Below are 19,713 nucleotides of genomic sequence, written 5' to 3' on the forward strand. Positions count from 1 at the left end.
TTTAAAATTGCTTGGTAAATTTGAATAGCTTCTTTGGAAAGGTAGTCCTTCAGGCTTTTTATATGGAAGATCACACCACAAGTAAATTATAATTTTACAGGGTGCTTCATTATGTCAACATCTTTCCCAGTTAGATGAATGGTTAACACCTTAAGTGTCATGAAACACCCCATTTTAGCTCGGGTCATATCTCACCACAGGTTTGGAAAAGCACAAAACAGTCGGTGTGAAAAGCTACGAAAAGAAAGGGGGGATGGGGCTACTTTTATTCCAGTAATTATGAACTTCAAACATGATCAAAACCTCACTAATGCACACAGCAAATCACATTTTCATGCTAAAAAGGCACAAATATATTTTTTTACTATTTTAGAAGCTCACAATATAAGCCAAAAACGCTGTGCATCAAAATACACATAAACGCACTTTTGCAATGTTGATTCAATAGGTTAGCTGGTTGGTTAACCGCTATAGATAGTGTGGATGTACCCTATCATTTATCATGTACAATATATAAATGTTTGTTAACATCTTTTAATGTTTCATGATGAAAACCAATCAAGTGTTCTCAGAGTTTCCCTCAAGTCATTTGTAATCCATATAAAAAATGTGTAAATCCTGAGTGGTTATAATCCAAATAACGTGTGCGCCAGCTTGTAATATGCAAAAATCCAAAGGCTTGTAATTTACACCCGTCACTAAAGCTGGCATGATGCCCTGAGACTAGGGTAGACTGTTCTGGCACAGTATATCTTTGAAGAGGTGGCAAAGGAACCCCCCTACCTTCTGTTTGCAAGTCCCCCTTCTGCTCTCTCTTTCTTTCTTTCTTTCTTTCTTTCTCTCTCTCTCTCTCTCTCTCTCTCTCTCTCTCTCTCTCTCTCTCTCTCTCTCTCTCTCTCTCTCTCTCTCTCTGGCCCCCCCCTCCCCCCACATCTCTCTCCCCCCGTCTCGCTTTGTGGGTCGGCTGCTTTAGCGGAAGATTAGAAGATTTGGACAGCAGTTTAATTATCCTCTTTGAGACGAGATAACATTTTGTGCCCCCCCTCCCCTCCATATTTAAGACTGCTTTTTCTTGGCTACTTAGTTTCATCATCTATTCAGGAGCTTAAAAATGGCGTCCTGTGTAATTAGCTCATCTCTTTTCCTGCACACTTTGAGAACAAAGCAGCCCAAGGCAAATTAGCAGCAGCTTATTCTCTATTAAATTGTTCAATGTGTTTTAAAACCTTAACCGCACATTGTCATATGCTAATGTGCATGACTGTCTGATTTGTATGGTAGAAATGTGTATTTTATGCACTGAATTGAGAAATGAATTCAGTGCATCCATCTCAGACACGGTTGGTTCTTCTTTGGATGACAATTTCAGGACAGTTTGGAAAATTTGATACTTAATTCTCTACTGACCCTTTTTATTTTTTTTCAGGGCATGACCATAATGTTTCATCTGTAGCTATTATGCCCAATGGAGATCACATAGTTTCTGCCTCAAGGGATAAAACCATTAAAATGTGGGAGGTGGCTACTGGGTAAGTCGTTTAGCAAATGCTCTATGCAGGTTTCATCTTTTTATTTATATATTTTTTTAACATGCAGATTGTTTAAAAGTCCTGGGCTGCTAAAACAAAGGTTAACGGTAGCTTTCTCCAACAAAACTGTCATTTCAATTACTGTATTGAGTTACTTTAGCTAAAAGGCACCTGTGCAAATGTTGTACAAGTAACAAAGCATCACTTTTCTCTCAAAGCATTTTTTTTAAGTTTTAATAGTCAAAGATGACTTGCAAACAGATGTGACGAACGTGCAACTATTATTTAATATCTGAATCTTATTGACATTTATAACTGTGGCTAAATCTGTTTGTTGGAAACGCTTAACAGGTACTGTGTGAAGACATTCACTGGCCACAGAGAGTGGGTGCGCATGGTGCGGCCCAACCAGGATGGGACCCTGATCGCCAGTAGTTCTAATGACCAGACGGTGCGTGTTTGGGTGGTGGCCACAAAAGAATGCAAGGCGGAGCTTCGCGAACATGAGCATGTGGTGGAGTGCATTTCTTGGGCCCCTGAAAGCGCTCATCCCACCATCCTGGAGGCGACTGGCTCAGAGGTGAGAGCACAAAGTGAAAATTGGGGGGGAAATACTGTAGCATTGGTGATGGCTAATATTTGTGCCATTTAGTATGTTCCATAATTCTACATGCTTTATGACAGATTGTTAACAGATTTAAAAGGAATGCTGTAGTATTTATAATGTGTTTTTCTGTGTTATTTAGGTTCAGTCAAAGACATTTCTTTTCATATGTTTAATTATTATTGGTAATGGGTAATCAATGTTTAAATAATTTTTTCATTGTCATATTGGTCTCTTCTTTGCTGTTGCACTGTAAACATATTTTGGTCCTTTTGGTTTTCAACTGACAATTTAAATTTGTCATGTACAATGGTTTGAAATAGACCATGAAATGACATAGGTAGGATTAGTAGTTGATGGCCTTAGGTGAAGAACGTACCATTTGGATTTTTTGCCAGTCTTATGATCAACCGTGTCCAATTTAATCTTTATCTGATGAAGCATTAGCCCTCACAGCATGTGGAAAACAGCCTTTAACCCTTACAGTAATTACTATTGTGTAAAGCAAACTTTCTTCTCAGTATTAAAAAAAGTAACATTTGGTCTTGTTGAACCTGTTCAGGTGGAATTAAAACCCTCTTGACATCCGTAACACTGCCATAAATGTTAATTACACAGACTTGTATGTCATTACGGCAGCTCTGTGTAAAGGTATAAATGTGCCTGAACACACTTGTCTGAGCATGCCAACCTCTCATCAAGAGCAATTTTGTTTTTGTGCGTTTGTTCACTCTTCCCCTTGAGCAGAGTCTGCATTTTATGGAGGGGAAATAATAGATAAGGCCTTGAATGTAAATGACCGTCCATTCTTCACAGATTTAAATGCATTATCACCCCGAACACCTCTGCTCTTGTTATATCCCTCATTTCATTTACTGCACAAGATGTGTAATGGGCATCTGTTCTCTATTTTGAGGTGTGGAATTAAAAGGGCAGCAATTTATTAGAGTGGTGTTAGGATATGAGGTCTGTTATATACATACTAGAGTGCGGATCAGGGCGCATTTTTCTGTCCGAGCCCGACCCGTGTCCAACAGAGCAGTGACCGAACCTGACCTGAGCCTGACACTTACAATCTTTTTTCCCCCTCATATACTAATGACACGTTTGTTTGTGTGGAAAGCCCGCTTTTATTACGCAATTACATTTACATTTAATCATTTAGCAGAAGCTTTTATCCAAAGCGACTTACAAAAGAGGGGAGAGCAATAGAAGCAACGAAACATACAAGGCCAACAACCTGTAAGAGCTGTAAGAGGTCTCAATTAATTAGCACAGTACACAATTTTTTAATTTTTTTTAAAGCCATCTACAATAGCCACCTACAACAAAAACTCACGTTTTTGGCTACCTAAAACTAGGAAGGCATTCTGAAATGTTTGCAGATGAACGCATCTGCGTGCACATAGGCATCAAATGTTACACAGAACTCAATCAAATAGCCAACTTAAATAAATAAACAAAGGTCTACTAAAAAGCTAAAAGCCCAAGCTAAAAGATCAAAACATTAATGTAACAAATGAAATGCTTATTGAAATGAAAGTCACTCTTACCATTTTTCTCAAACTGTATGGTTACTAAACTGCAACGTGAGATCTGTTTACATAATCTATCCATCAAAGTTTAGGCTAATCAAGGTTTTATACAGAAAAAGGATTGCATCAACTGTGGATGGCTTCAAGGCTGTCCTCCTCTGCTCAATGGTCCTGCCAGCAGCGCCGAAGTTGCACTCACTGCCATTGCTACTTAAATTTAATTAATCACAAAACAAACCATTGCATCAAGTTAAACTGGCCCATTGGCTACTTAAATAATACACCGTTTTAAATTTAAAAGGTTCAATGGCTTATCACGCCGACGTGACCAAGCCCGGCCCGAACCTTAACGTCATTTCTAAATATCTATCCAAACCCAACTCAAGTTTAAAGACTTGACTTAACACTATTGCATCTTCCTTCTAAGAACCAAGCATTTTAATCTATACACATGCTCTGTGTAAGACATCAGTATCTATGTTTCAGTATCCATCTAAACTTGTGAAATTACCGTGTGTGCAAAATTGGCATATCGCATAAAACACCATCCAGTGAGTCGAAGAGAACAAAATTGTAACTTGCTGATAAATTGCCATCAAATATCACTAAGAAAACTAGAAGTTGCTACAGTAGAAGACACCTTGGGTCTTTTTTCGTATATAATGAATTATTGAGACACGCTGATATGAGTGACTTGTAGATGTTAATATATTTAAATATGTGCGGCTCTCAATAACAGTGTAACAATTTTTTTTAAAATTACAATGATTTTTTTAAAGACCGTTCTTTGACAGATTTTTTTCTAAGTCATTTCAGAATGACCCAAACAGCACTTCAGATACTGTGCAACAAGATCAGACTGCTGTTTAAGTCCAGTTATGACATTCCAACGCACCCCAGTTCACATGATCTGTTAAGGCAGTCACATGATGTGTTGGGAAGTTGTTTTTGTTTGCCAGGCTATAAGTTAATTTATTTATTTATTTATTTATTTTTTTCTGGCACAATTAATGTTTTCAATGAGATGACTGCATTAAACTTGAAAACATATACATTGACTACAGTTGAAATAGATTTTAATACATTTGAGGGGGGAAATATATATTTTTATTTTATTATAATTTTTGTCATCTTTTACATCATTTGTTCGAAAAATCCAATTCACTGATATATTGAGATTCATACTATACCACTATTGCTGAATGTAGGGCATGCTATACTTAGCTTTTCAACAATTGTTAAATTAATTATTTTGCAATTTGTTCAAATGTTCTTTTTCCTGTTTTGTTTTGCCAGACTAAGAAAAGTGGGAAACCTGGTCCTTTCCTGTTGTCTGGTTCCAGAGACAAGACAATCAAGATGTGGGATGTGAGCATTGGCATGTGCCTTATGACACTGGTGAGTCATAAAATTAGTGTCTCTGCAGTGCAGAGTGGTACAGTTTGAGAAGCTTTATGCTTTAGAATCTAAATCTTTTTGGTTGGTGTCATCTTCAGGTTGGTCATGATAACTGGGTCCGTGGGGTTCTTGTGCACCCTGGAGGAAAGTTCATTGTGAGCTGTGCTGATGACAAGACTTTGAGGATCTGGGACTACAAAAACAAGCGCTGCATGAAGACCTTGAGTGCCCATGAACATTTTGTAACCTCTCTGGGTAAGTGGCCTTATATACAGTAATCTTCTCTCACTTGTTTGAAATGCATATCAGTTGTTTTGATGACCAAGGAAGGGTAAAGATGCCTTTTAGAAGTATACAGCCCATCCCCAAAGAGCAATTTCTCTTCAATTCAATTCAGGTTAGATGGAATTTGTAACTCTACAAAAGGCAGTCCTGTCAGCCGTTGGCAGCTTATTCAGAGAGGACGCTGAACTCTCCAGTCTTTCAACTGCCTGAGTCCAGATCCTTTCAGTGGATCAAGGCACTGAAGCTCTCTAGAGATACTTGATGTTATTCAGCCAGCTCCCCTGTAGGCTCATGTGAAGCTTCAAACTCCCTTTTAAAAGCACTTCAGTACACAACACTCGTCTTCTAGACTATTGATTTGAAACGATGGTTTTGGTGTGAATAGAGAATGTCTTTTTAAGGCTTCAGGTCTCTTGGCACTGTTTGAGATTCTGAATCCTGCTATTTGAACTGTTTTATGTATGTTTTAAAGCTGAAGTGTGTCATGTCCAAGCCATGAGTGTCACCAATAGGGATGGGATGGGATAAAAAATTTATATGATAGTGAACAAAATTATCACTATTATCAATATTATCAGTGTAATAAGTGTACAATAAAAATACTTTATCATCCCTTAAATGCACTTAATAGTCTTGTTCGAACTTGTTCATTCGTCTTTGGCTCAAAGCCACTTGCTGCAAACTTTTCTTCATGGTAGCGTCACATTGATTTCATGTGAGTAATATAAAATATTTCAAAACAACATTTTGTGTTCAATTATTCCCCAGACGTAGTTATGGTATTGAGGACAAAGTTAACTTGCCTTGCGTTCACTTTACAACAGTGGGTTATGGTCTAGACGACTCATGTGAAGTGTTTTCCCCCTATTGCAGCGACTTCTTGCATGTTCTGCAGACAAGATGACCATCCTCGATTAAGTTTCCCTTAGAACTTTTGTAAAAGCCAAAATATGACACAACTTAGATTTGGTCCTTTTAGAAGGCTAAAAATCTCCCAATCATTTTCATTGCCTTGTTCAAAAAATAATGTTACACGTGCCGTCTGGGCCAGAATGATACTGACTGGACAGGATTTACAGCAAGTTCCAAAAATCACAATAATCAAACATGGTTTTAATGATAATTTAAGATTTAAATGATTATACAAACCATCAGTACATTTTTATCGTGGTTTATCATGAAACCGATAATCGTCCCATCCCAAGTCACCAAGTGGAATTGGTAAATTTGTTTTCATACAAGATTTTTTTCCCTCTTCCATTTTGTCAAATGATCAGATAGCGCCACCCTAAACTCATGCCAATGGATAAGCTAATGCTGCCATTTTGGATTAATCACAGTTTGAGAAAAAAATTCTCATCAAATACATATTTGCTAAAGTTGGATAAATGTTTAATTTATTTGTCTCGCAAACGTTGTTGAATCCAGTTTAATATTGATTCATATTCAGCTAGTTTTTCTAAATATCAATGTAAATATTATTGCTTTGTGTTGTTTTTGAATGAAATGGTGTGATCTCTTAAGGTATCTGCATCAGTCATCATTAAAAAAATTGCCCACCAATCTTCATATAACTATGAAGTTTAAGTCTGTGTGTTCCTAAAGTACAGTGCTTCTGATCTCTTCGCAGATTTCCACAAGTCAGCTCCGTACGTCGTCACTGGAAGTGTAGATCAAACAGTAAAAGTGTGGGAGTGTCGCTGATCATAGCCGCAGGACCCTTCACAACAACTACATGCTCCCTTCCACCCCCTGGACCCATTCCACTTCCCCTTCAGCTTCCTCCTGCTCTTCTGGATGCACTCAAACACCACGGTTATCACCCACCAAACTCTGGTTCAATAGCGTGTCCTTTTATGTAAATTATTCTGGATGTAGATCGAGCTATTAAATAAAAAAAAGTATTCTTGCATGGTGAATCCAAAACTGTATACTGTAAATTTACATAATGTTGTCTAGAAGTACCATAGGTTTAACACAGGCTGATCTTTCACTCAGCCTGACCTACCGAAGGTAGAAGCTGACTGGGTTAAATGTAGGGCACTAAACTGATAATTTAATGACAGTGTCTGATTTATTTTTGTCTTTTTTTTTTAAGTTTTGTTTTCGTCCACCGTCTTAGTCTGTTTGTGCCTAGCTTGGAGACCTTTCAAGGGGCAAAGGCTACAGAACGAACCTATAATGCTGAGGAGGAGAGTTATGGGGCTCATTATCGGAGTTATTCTGTAGCTTTTTTGCATCATTTCTGGAGTGTACTTACCATTCTCTTGTGGATTTAGATAACATTTAATGGTTGCATCTAAGAACGTTTCATGTGTTTTGTCTGGAAAACTTTGGGAATAAATCTTTGTACACTTGTCATGATGTCCTACTGAGAAGTATAATCCCAGAGACAAGACTTTACACTGTAAGAGAGAATTGTGCTTAATTATAGGAGTGAATTTGTACAGAACTCCTGCATCCAAAAAGCCATGCTGCATAGTGGGCAGCAAGAGTTTTTTTTTTTTTTTTTTTTTGCTTTTTTTTTTTTTTTTTGGACCCAAATCAGAGATAGCTTTAGTAAAGATTTTGATTTTGACCTCTATATTTGTCTGTCACTCAGGAGCACTTCAAACTTGTAAGCACCTCAAACGTTGCCTCTACGAAGCACTTGATTTGGCCCTCAAAGGTTGTTAAGACTGCATTCAGATGAAGACGTCCTGATTCTTCCTTTGTTGTTTAATGATCTCGTTGCCCCCTATGGCAGTTACACTGAGACTTGAGAAATCATAACCCTCAGTTTGGACATGGGGTGCAAAGCATGACAAGAGCTCAAAGTTTCCACTCATCAGGGGATGTGCAAAATCTGTCCTAAAAGAATGGGTGCAAAGATTTTTATGGTGAAAAAAATGAAACCATTAAATAAAAAAACAAAACTACACTTGATACTGTGGAAAGCTCAATCTTATAATAAACCAACATGTTGTGGAGCTACAAACTGATGATCTGCCTGTTCTCTCTGTGGAGAGTCCTGATGGTGACTCCTATTGTAAAGGGATCTTCATACTGTGGACCATAGCTGAATATCCCTAAAATAACCACAGGTGCTCAAGCCATTACTTAAGTGTGACGAGTGGCACATTCTCTGCTTTATCTGTAATAAATGTACAAATAAATACACAATGGGAAATGATTTGATAAAGTCCCAAACATGGAGAAAAACCATTCCATATCTTTTAAGGAAAATATATGCCTTTTGACTTTGTGCGAAGACAAAAGATTTTCAATTAACTTGCACATCCCTGCTATTGTTGGATTTTCGGTCCCAATCGGATTGAAGGTTTACTCAATGTAAGGCTTCAAAATGCATTTTAATTAGCCTTTTCATTCCAATGCAATTATATAATAAAGAATTCACTGCTTAACCATGCTATTATCAAGCGATTTCCTGTTGTGTGTGTACTGGATGTACCTACTGCTGCTGAAAATCTGATAGTGACTAGTCTGAGATCTGTGCTTGTCCACTTAGCACTGCTGCATGTGATCGTACTGAGGATTGAGCTGTCTGGTGGGGAACCACTGGCCACATTTGATGTCCGACCAACCTCAAGTGGTCTAAGTGATGTCATATATAGCTCCATAATTGGTTCATGACGCTGGACACCCTACCAGATAGGTCAGCTGGCATGCTAACAGTGGGCCGCTCAGTATGTGGTTGTAGAGGCTGATCTGTGTGCTTGTATGAAGGAAGATGTTGACTTTATTTTGCTATGGGATTGTGGCAGACTGAGCAACCCAAGGGAGAAGTGCCCAGCAAACACCGTTGATGCCTCCTGTATTTTATTGATTTAGATGCTGGTGGAGACGATTGACGGGTTCTTCAGTCACTTCACTGTGTTACGCAGCACCGAAAGAGATTCATATGCACTAGGGCTGTAAACCTAAACCAAAAACGTGGGTAATTTTGGACAAAAATATTGCTGAATCTAATCATTTGTAATTTAAAAATGTATTAATATTGTCTAGAATTTATTATCCCCATGAGAGGTGCTACTCCCTTATGATTGGCTTTCCTTCAGACCTTAAGATTGGACACGCCTCTTTAAAAGGTCCTTCTCGGTTTGACAATGATGATGTCCTGTTTTTATGTGTCCGGAGAGAAAGTTTGCCATTTGCAGGTCCCAAGCAATCCCACTTCTGCACACTTCTGCTGGATGGGTTTATGTACAGACAGACTTGTGAAGGTCTTGTCTGTAGGTCCATCCTCCAGCCACAGGTCTATCATCAGCTATTACTTTGTGAATAGACTGGAGGCTTCAGACTTCACAGCTTGAATGGGACTCTTTGCTTTTTATGGTATCACTGTTCACACAGCCAATTGTTAACAATATATCTGGATGTTATTGTTTGCAACATAATTAAAGAACAATTTTGAATGTTGTGTCTGTTGGTAGTGATGCTGTATAAATGGTCAACTGGGATGTGACACTCAGTTTCCAGTAGTTACAATTCAATACATTTTCCCCATATTCAATGATAATTTTTTAAAATATTTATAACTACAAGCAAACTTTTTTTGTATTAATTGCAAATACATTATTAATTTATATATGATAAATTTTTTCATGAAGAATATGAAGGTTTTACTCCCCTTAAATATTTTAGAAAATGTTAATGTTATTTATTGATGCAATATAAAAGAATAACTACTGGTGCAAAATAAGAAAACAGCCATTTTATGTTACAAAATATAATACAAAAATTGAATGGCCTGGCACATATAGACATATACACTAGATAAACATAACACATACAATTACATAATAGTCATAATACAAAAATGATTTTTATATTGTTAGAATAAACCGATCCAATGACGCCATATGTGTGCGCCGACGCAAAGTTGTGACTGAAGCGGAACCCGGGAATAAACACTTGAACGTTGGTACAACGTGATTTGCCACTGCCAGTGACAGCCGAGTGTGCTGAACTGAGAAACTGCTGAAGTTTTCCATCCATCGGTATTCATCTATTCTTTCTATATATTTAAACGGTAGAGTGTCGCCTGTGCTATTCGTTAGAGTTGCATGTGTAGTGTCTTGTATGGTGAACATATTAGCTGTTTGGCTATTAGCATAAATCAAGAGAATTACCACTGAGCACGTTTGTGATTTGTGATAATTTATTAAATTACACACTGACAAGAGTAATATGATTCCTCTATAAAAAGACACGGTCTGCAATAACAGCACACATGTGTCGCACTTTAAATCAAGCACATGGAAAACAACACTTAAAGCAACAGTTCACCCAAAAATGAAACTTCTGTCATTTACGTTACACACCCTCGTGTTATTTGAAAGGTTGCATGAATTTCTTTCTTCTGTGTAACAAGAATGAGATGCAAGGCAGAATAATAGGGGCTGACAGTCTCGGTCACCATTGACTTTCAAAGCATATTTTATCCATACAATGAAAGTGAATGGAAAACTGGAATGGAATTAATCTCTTTAATTCTGTTAGTCTGATAACTCTTTTTGATTTCTGTTCGTGGTGACGTGCAATCTGTCTTTGCAGTGCCGCAGAAAGAATGGCCCTGAATAAATCCATGCATCCTCGAAACCGTTATAAGGATAAACCTCCAGACTTTGTCTATCTGGCCTCTAAATATCCTGAATTCCAGAAGCACGTGCAGACCACACTGACCGGCAGAGTGACGTAAGTAATGTTGTGTTTTTGTATTTTTAATGTGTCATATGATTTGCTAGTGGAATTATGACGCAAGTCATAAATGTGTTCTGTACTAGTATTGTGAGAGAATGACCTGTTTCTCAAATGCACAAGCCACTGGAGGATTATGAGCTCCTCTTCTTGTTACAGATTTTGTATTTATTTACGGTATTTAGGTTTGACTATTAGCTACAAATTATAGTAATTTTCAGACAATATTTTTTAGGGAATTTCAAACCACTGGCACTGCAAAATTAGCATTTTTTCTATTCTGTGTTATTGTGTGTGTGTGTGTGCGTCTTTAAGCAGAATTCACATTTTTGTTTTATTCTATAAACTTATGACAATTTCTTCCAAGTAAATAATTTATTTGCTGAACATTTATTTAAATTATATTTTATTTATAAAAGTTTATATTCATTTTTAATGTTTAAACTTAGGAAGAGTTCAATAAGAAATCAATATTTTGTGGAATAACCCCGTTTCCAATCACAACTATCATGTGTCATGTGTTTGGCAATCTTTATGCCAGTGGATCCCAAACATTTTGTAGCACGCAACCCTTTCTAATGTTTGATACCTGTCAAGCACCCACACCACCTTATTTGGGTTAAACATCAGATTTTTAATAGCAATAACTAAATACAAATATCCTCTGTATATAAGAAAAAAAATCAACATTTCAGTTGTAATATATATACAGCATAGAGTTATTGGGGTTCGGGGGCATGCTCCCCGATAATTTTTTTTTAATTTTCTGATCTACATATGAGCATTCTAAGACATTTGAAAGCCAAAAAAATTATGAGAAATAGCTTTAAAACTAAGTCAGTGGACAGTAAATGATTTGTCAATTCCTGCTCTCTCCTCATCTCCATCACTCCTTATTTTGCCCTGTCTCTTCCCCTCCTAATGCATTCAACAAAACATGCGATAAATTTATAGTTAGAATATTTTTTTATCTGAAGAAAACATATTCATTAATGTTTCTTGACCTCTCACATTGACAGTATAGTTAATTATCACATTAAATCACATTATAAATTAAACAAAGGTTTATTAGTTTGTCTGATTATTTTTATTGGTAGTTTAACATTTTAATCCTAAAACAGCTGCCAAATATGAAATGCTTAGTTTAGCTACGACACCATACCTGGAGGTCCATGTTCCACGAGTAGGAATATAGTGTGGCCCCTTTAAGAGCTGCACGTTCCCCATTGAACTGCCGATATTTTCTGTGTGTGTGCGCCGAACTGTGCCGCGATTCACGTAAACAGTGAGAGAAACACGGACTCGAGAGCGCTGTTGTTCAGAAAAGTAACCTGCGTATTAGTTTTAGCGGATTGTATTTAGTTCAATAAAACACATGTACTGTAAGCGGTGATGGTGTTAATGATTGACTTGAGTGAGAGTGAGCTTGCAGTGAATCGCGCTCGGACTGCAGAGAATTTGCTCAGTGAGAAAAAACGCACTTTTCTTTCAACCTAAAATGGGCAGGGCTTTGACGCAGACGTGCTTGTAAAAAAGAAATGAAAATACGATTTACTCTAATTTACTACAGCTTGTAATGTGAAATTTGTATTTATCAATAATACTCTGACATGTGAATTTTATCCAAGTTAGATACGTAAAATAAAAATTAAAAAAGAGACAATTTTCTGCCATTACAAACATTCTCTCGTGCACCCCCGGTGGTCAGTCTGCGCACCCCAGTTTGAGAACCGCTGTTTTATGCCACCCCTGGACCAAAAATTCAAGCAGCTCGGCTTTTTTTGATCTGCCATCTTCCTCTTAATCACATTCCAGAGGTTTTCAATGGGGTTCAGGTCTGGAGATGACAAGGGTGGTGGTCTTCCATCCACTCATTGACTGGCCTGGCTGTGTGGCATGGAGCATTGTCTCAATCAGATCTTTTCTGATGAGTCCAGTTTTTAGCTTTGATCAACATCTGGTGCTCTAATGGTTAGACAGAGACCTGGGGAGGCCTACAACCCACAATCTCTCACACCCACTGTATAATTTGGTGGAGGATTGGTGATTATCTGGGGGTTCTTCTGTAAGGCTGGAATCGGGTAGATCCATTTTTGTGTAGGATGCATGACTCAAGCTACGTACAAAGTTATCCTGGAAGCAAACATCCCCTTTTCTTTTCTGCTCTGACAATGTTCCCCAACTCGAAGAATTATTTTTTCCCCACTTGAGAATTCTCCATGCCACACAGCCAGGCCATTAAAGGTGTGGATGGAGGACCAAGGATCAAGACCAAGGACCCAGACCAAGTCATGGCCATCACAATCTCCAGACCTGAACCCTACTGAAAACCTCTGGAATGTGATCAAAAGGAAGTTGGAAGGTCACACGTCATCAAACAAAGCCATAAATTCACACAGCTTGAATTTTTGCATCAGGAGTGGCGTAAAGTCACCCAGCAACAATGTGAAAGACTATTAGAGAACATGCCAAGACACATGAAAGCACATGACACCGGATTGGAAATTAGGGTTATTCCACCAAATATTGCTTTCTGAGCTCTTTTGAATATTAATAAATTGTTGTTTAAAAAAAATTACATTATTTTAGGTCTGAAAAATTGCATCTTTTGTTACTATATAGGCCAGTTGTCATTTTTTGCAAATAAATTATCTAAATGTTTGTTTTTGTTTTTTTACTTGAAATTGGCAAGAAATGTCGTCAGTAGTTTATAGAATATTGTTTACCTTACTCAAACACATACAGTAAATACTCATTTTGCTGTGGTCTCTTAATTTCATGTATTAAGGGACTATATATAATACACAAACTACTAAACACTGTCATTCGAAAATGTGGGGTGATTGGATTTGAATCTTTTTGAAATATTATTACAATTTACGATACTTTAATGTAATTTATTTCTGGGATGGTAAAGCTGTATTTTCAGCATCATCACTCCAGCCTTCAGTGTCACATGATCCTTCAGAAATCATTGTAATTATGCTGATTTGCTGCATTTGTTATTATTACCAATGTTGAAAACAGTTGTGCCGCTTAATATTTTTGTGGGAACCCTGATAATTTTTTTAGAAATCTTTGGAGAATATTATACATTATAAATAGAGACCTAAGACTGGCATCTGCTTTAGGCTTATTTAAACGTGATGAACTATGTTTACTTGCATTAGCCTTTGGCTCAACAGGTCAATGAAGAAAGAGGATCTTTTTGATCTTATATACCTGATTCTGTTTGTCATTGATTGTGTGTGTCAATGTTATGGTGTTATTAGTGGAGTTATGTTTTGGTGCTATTTTTTTAATATATCTTTTTTTATTTGATGTATAACAGCACAAACAGAAACAATCTCTAGACAACAGGCACTCTATTCTTAATAAATTCATAAATATAAATTAGAGACCACATTTAATACTCGTAAACTGGTATGTTGATGTCTGCTAGGATACATGTAATCTCTGAGGAGTCAGTCAGCGGACTTCTGGTTTGGCTGTGTAAAAGGAGATGAGTTATTTGTGAATCAATAATCACATTGGCGCAGTACTTTAGGCCTGTCCCATTGAAGCGGCTGCTATGATTGGATGAGTTTCCTGCTGTGACTGTCGATACACAGCAGCGCATCCAGGCCTCCAGGGGAGGGGTGGAGCTTGTCCTGTTGTCAGAAAATGATCTTGACAAGCAGCACTCTTCTCCGGGAAAATTGCCTTAGTGTTTTTTTTTCTCTCTATCTTTTTTTTTGCCTCACTTGCAAGATTAGTTTTTGGTCTAATGGGAATCATCTTGAGCAAACGCCCTAAAGTCATGTCTGAGGCTGAACATCGTGCGTTTTTTGCCAAGTCTCCATATTTCGAGTCATTCCCACTTGGTTGAGCGCCGTTACTGTTGACCTTGCCAAGAGGTGTGTACTTCTCTCTCTACAGAGCGTAACATCCCAAAGGCTTTAGAGGTAGCGCATGCAAATTGCCGGCTGTGCCTACAGGGTTTCAGCCTTAAAGAAACAGGCGATGTTTGGTTCAGTGAAGTCTTGACTAGAGCAAAGATCTCAGCCTCTGGGAGTTGAGCGCTTGAGGAGCCAGAAGACAGTATCTCAAATCTCTTGGGTGTTCTCCCTTTCTGCCACGGCCCAGGTCTCTGGAACGTCTCGACAGTCTTATCCAAGCCTGAGGCTCTGTATCACACACACTAAAGTTTTTACAGGCTCAGCCTCTGTCGTTATTTTAGCTATTGTTTTGGACCCATTTTGTCAGCTGAAAGAAAGGCTGCACTGATTATGCATGCATGAGAGGAAGCAGGAATTTTGGATGCTGCCTTTCGACACTGGGCTGTTTCCTGTCCATATCTGTGGGAAAGCACTGCAGATGTGCGCTACAGAGCGGTAGAGTGGCAGGTGGAAATGGGTACAAAAGCATCTTGGTGTGGAAGAACGCCTCAAGTGTTTGAGATTTGGCTGGTATGGAGCTTGTAATTGGGACAGAGATGTGAAATACGTCTGGCAGTGTATGCAGGAGTGACAGGGACTCTGTTTCTGAGTGTCGTCTTTGATCATTGACTTCTGAGCATCATACAGCTGAGAAAGAACATGAGATTAAATTAGTGGTTGAACAATAGGGTTTTTTAAAGGGGGGGTGAAATGCTGTTTCATGCATACTGATCTTTTTACACTGTTAAAGACATGGAATCCCATACTAAACATGGACAAAATTTCAAAAGTTAAGGTGGACATTTCTTTGTCAAAAATACTACTTCCGGTTAGTCATAAGTTTCGGCAAGTTTTTTGCGATCATGCGTCCACTTGACGTTAATGGGGGCGGAATTTCCTTGTATGGGCCTTACGGACAATTCTATCGGAAGAGCGTGAGAGAGAGAGAGAGAGAGAGAGAGAGAGAGAGAGAGAGAGAAAGTAACAGGCTACGCCCATCAAAGCGCTGGCTTGTAGGATGCGCTGCACAGGTGATGTGCACAATTAACAATGTCACCAAAAAAGTGCGTTTTTGGTTGCCAGACCAAGACAGTCCTGCACAGATTCCCCAAAAACCCCGCGGTAAGGCAACAGTGGATGGAATTTGCTTTTCCAGATCAGCAACTGAGTTGCGCAAAGGTTTATGTCTGTTCGCTGCATTTCGGTGCCGACTGTTTCATAAACAAGGCCCAGCTCGACACAGGATTTTCCGATCGCCTAATGCTGAAGGATGGAGCAGTCCCAACGATAAAGGTCCTAACGTTAGAACCGCAGGCTGTGAGTAAGACTGCTCAAATGTCTTTGTTTTTGCCAATGCTCATCAAGTAGCCCAAACATGATCACGTATAGTTAATTGATCAATGGAGCATGCGATGTGTAGTGCGTGTACATTTGTTTAGCTGGCCATTATATGTGTAACTTTATGTTTGTGTATTGTAAAAGCACTCCAAACAACAATACACAAAGAGTGGGGAAATATGTTGAACTAAATAAGTGTGCTTCTTCATTCAAATGTGCTACTATTCCGTGTCTTTCTATGTAAACACTAACTTAGCCTGCCGTGCAAAACCAGTCCGCTTACTAACGTTACAATTGTCTACACAAACCACGCGTAAACACACACACACACGTGCACAACTGCACTTCCCACATGTACACCTTCAAAGACAAAAATACGACGATATAATTCAAGTATAAATATGTAAATAACAAGTCGCTAAGCATATTATATAGTTAGTGTATAACTTGTACCACATAGAGACGTCCTGCTCTAGTCGTTTTTGCTGCTGCTCCTGTTCAACTGCAGCCTCTGGGTCTGATTCCGGATCATAGATGTATGGCTGTATCTGATTAAAAGCCATATTTTTATTTTGAATAACGTTTTTTCCCGCTGTTAGGGATGACACAGCTTTACGACGCACTCAACACAATAGCAGCAGCGCGCACACGTCATTATTTAGCTCCGCTCACACGATACGCCCCCACCCGCTCGGCTTTTTCCGGAAATACTTGGAACAGCGCATCTTTCTTATATAATTATAAAAAAAATAAAAACTTTTCGGAGATATGCAGGATGCAATGCTACTCTATAGGTACTCAAGATTGACATGACACTGACTGAAACTGAGTGTTTCACCCCCCCTTTAATGACTAATGTCGGTATATAGATCTAGGTGGCTTATATTAAACTGATGTATTATTGATATCAAATGAGACCAAAAAACTGAATTATTATAATATTTACTACAATTGTGAATGATTGGCTATTTGTCCAAGAACTTTTTACATTTTTAATGGCAGTTCTTATATTAGCAAATTTAGCATGCTAATAGGGAGCTTCGATTTGTCATTCGGTGGATATAAGCGCGAACTGCGCACACACACACACACACACACACACACACACACACACACACACACACTCTTCAAACACAACGGAGATCAAGAAATTAATGTTATTTCACTATTTAAGATTCACCGGCCTGCTGACGGGCTTATGTTTTGGTAGCCCGTCTGGAAAACACATAGCCCGGGACATTGGTCTTTGCGAGCCCTGGGAGTCTGAACCTGAATCACAATGAACAAACAAAAAAGGGATTATCCAGCCTGTGACAGCGTGTACATTTAGTGCTACTGTAGAAACATGCAAAAATGGTGACTACTGTAAGGGGACTCGCGGTGTATGTAGATAAAAATGGCTCATTCTAAGGTAATAAAACATAACGGTTTATAATGTGAGGTCTTTATACACCACTAAAAACATAGTTATGTCTATTGTATTGCATTTCTGTCAATAGATCCTTATAAATACTACACTACACCTTTGAAGTAGTGTATGATATTACACTATTTTATTTAAAGACATATTTAATGTTTAAATTAACTTATTTAATTTAAAATATGTAACATCCACAGCAATGCTGCAATAAACTAAAATATCTTATTTTATATAATATAATTTAAAATAATCTATATAATTTATTTTGCATCTGAAGTACTTTAAATCAATAGAAATGTGCTTGAGAAAACAAATATAAATCAGTCATCATTATTCAGTCAGGATTTCTGGGTTTAAAAGAGGTATGTGCCTCTCCTATGCTATTTTACTTTTGTATTGTGTGTGTTACTGTTTTTGTTGTTGTTGTATTGTGGACTATAATAATATCGCAAAGAGAACTGTCTTCACACAGCGCTGATCCTGTCTAGTCACGTCACATTTCCTCAGCAGGAGAAGTCATTACAGCGTGACAGAGAACGAGAGATCTGTGCTTCAGAGAGAGCAGACGAACAAAAGAAAGCCAGTCTGTAAAGGCCTGTGCTCACAGCCTCAGACTGTATTGACGTTTGCACCTGGAGAGGCTCAGCTGATAGCATTAGTGTGTCCATCTTTCTGTTTGTCTTTTCTCTCAGGTGCTCTGTCAGGTCTGGCCGTAGAGGCTGTTTTTGAAGATGGGGTTTGAAAAGAGCCCCGTGTTTCTTCACTCTTTGATTCCTAATGATGGTTTTGAAAATTCTAACAACGCCCCTGGAGCTATTCGCCTCTGCAGTCTAATTAGCAGGGCTGGCCAGCCTGTCCACCACAAACTCCCTCCTCTATTAGCGTTTCTGCTTCTAGTCTTTTGTCCATTTGCTAGTGCACATAAAGAGCATACAAATACCTCTTTAATAAATTTTCTATATATATATATATATATATATATATATATATATATATATATATGTATGTATATATGTATGTATATATATATATATATATATATATATATATATATATATATATATATATATATATATATATATATATATATATATATATATATATATATATGTATGTATGTATGTATGTATATGTTGTCAAATGAATTATTATGATTAGGGATGCACAAAATACATAATTACCATTTGAGATCTTTTTATTTTATTTATTATTATTTATTGATTAGGGTTGCACAAAATACATAATTACATTATGAGATCTTTGTTTTTTTTATTTTTTTGTATTTATTGTTATCTGTCTAAATAGACGTCTATACCATCTATATTGAATATTATATATGTAGGCTGTTATTGTGTTATTGTATATATATATACTGTGTTTGACCCCCTTTCACCTTCAGAACTGCCTTAATTCTACGTGGCATTGATTCAACTAGATGCTGAAAGCATTCTTTAGAAATGTTGGCCCATATTGATAGGATAGCATCTTGCAGTTGATGGAGATTTGTGGGATGCAAATCCACGGCACAAAGCTCCCGTTTCACCACATCCCAAAGATGCTCTATTGGGTTGAGATCTGGTGACTGTGGGGGCCATTTTAGTACAGTGAACTCATTGCCATGTTGTCATGCCTTGTCTCTGGCATCAACAAGGCATTTTGGCCCACAGGACTGCTGCATACTGGATGTTTTTTCCTTTTCACACCATTCTTTGTAAACCCTAGAAATGGTTGCGCGTGAAAATCCCAGTAACTGAGCAGATTGTGAAATACTTCGATCGGCCCGTCTGTCACCAACAACCATGCCACGCTCAAAATTAATTGCCTAAATCACCTTTATTTCCTATTATTCTGACATTCAGTTTGGAGTTCAGGAGATTGTCTTGACCAGGACCACACCCCTAAATGCATTGAAGCAACTGCCTTGTGATTGGTTGATTAGATAATTGCATTAATGAGAAATTGAACAGGTGTTCCTAATAATCCTTTA

General features: G+C 37.9%; 2 protein-coding genes across 3 annotated transcripts in view; both read left to right on the forward strand.

Moving 5' to 3' along the window:
• The window catches only part of pafah1b1a (platelet-activating factor acetylhydrolase 1b, regulatory subunit 1a), a 61,216-nt gene extending 51,450 nt beyond the window's left edge, over nucleotides 1–9,766 (forward strand). Inside the window, exons 7-11 of the mRNA XM_067450626.1 lie at nucleotides 1,427–1,529; nucleotides 1,881–2,109; nucleotides 4,965–5,066; nucleotides 5,165–5,321; nucleotides 6,982–9,766. Of these exons, the coding sequence (XP_067306727.1) occupies nucleotides 1,427–1,529; nucleotides 1,881–2,109; nucleotides 4,965–5,066; nucleotides 5,165–5,321; nucleotides 6,982–7,055 (665 nt within the window). The 3' untranslated portion in view covers nucleotides 7,056–9,766. The remainder of the gene's footprint in view (nucleotides 1–1,426; nucleotides 1,530–1,880; nucleotides 2,110–4,964; nucleotides 5,067–5,164; nucleotides 5,322–6,981) is intronic.
• Nucleotides 9,767–10,220: 454 nt separating this feature from the next.
• Nucleotides 10,221–19,713, forward strand: part of mettl16 (methyltransferase 16, N6-methyladenosine) — a 48,699-nt gene continuing 39,206 nt past the window's right edge. Inside the window, exons 1-2 of one of the 2 annotated variants that reach the window (XM_067450627.1) lie at nucleotides 10,221–10,351; nucleotides 10,908–11,048. In XM_067450627.1, coding sequence (XP_067306728.1) covers nucleotides 10,921–11,048 — 128 coding nt within the window. In that variant the 5' untranslated portion in view covers nucleotides 10,221–10,351; nucleotides 10,908–10,920. Of the gene's footprint in view, nucleotides 10,384–10,907; nucleotides 11,049–19,713 lie in introns of both variants that reach the window. The other variant, XM_067450628.1, reaches the window with a different exon arrangement.

Source organism: Pseudorasbora parva, chromosome 8, assembly GCF_024679245.1.
Source record: "Pseudorasbora parva isolate DD20220531a chromosome 8, ASM2467924v1, whole genome shotgun sequence".
Taxonomy (NCBI): domain Eukaryota; kingdom Metazoa; phylum Chordata; class Actinopteri; order Cypriniformes; family Gobionidae; genus Pseudorasbora; species Pseudorasbora parva.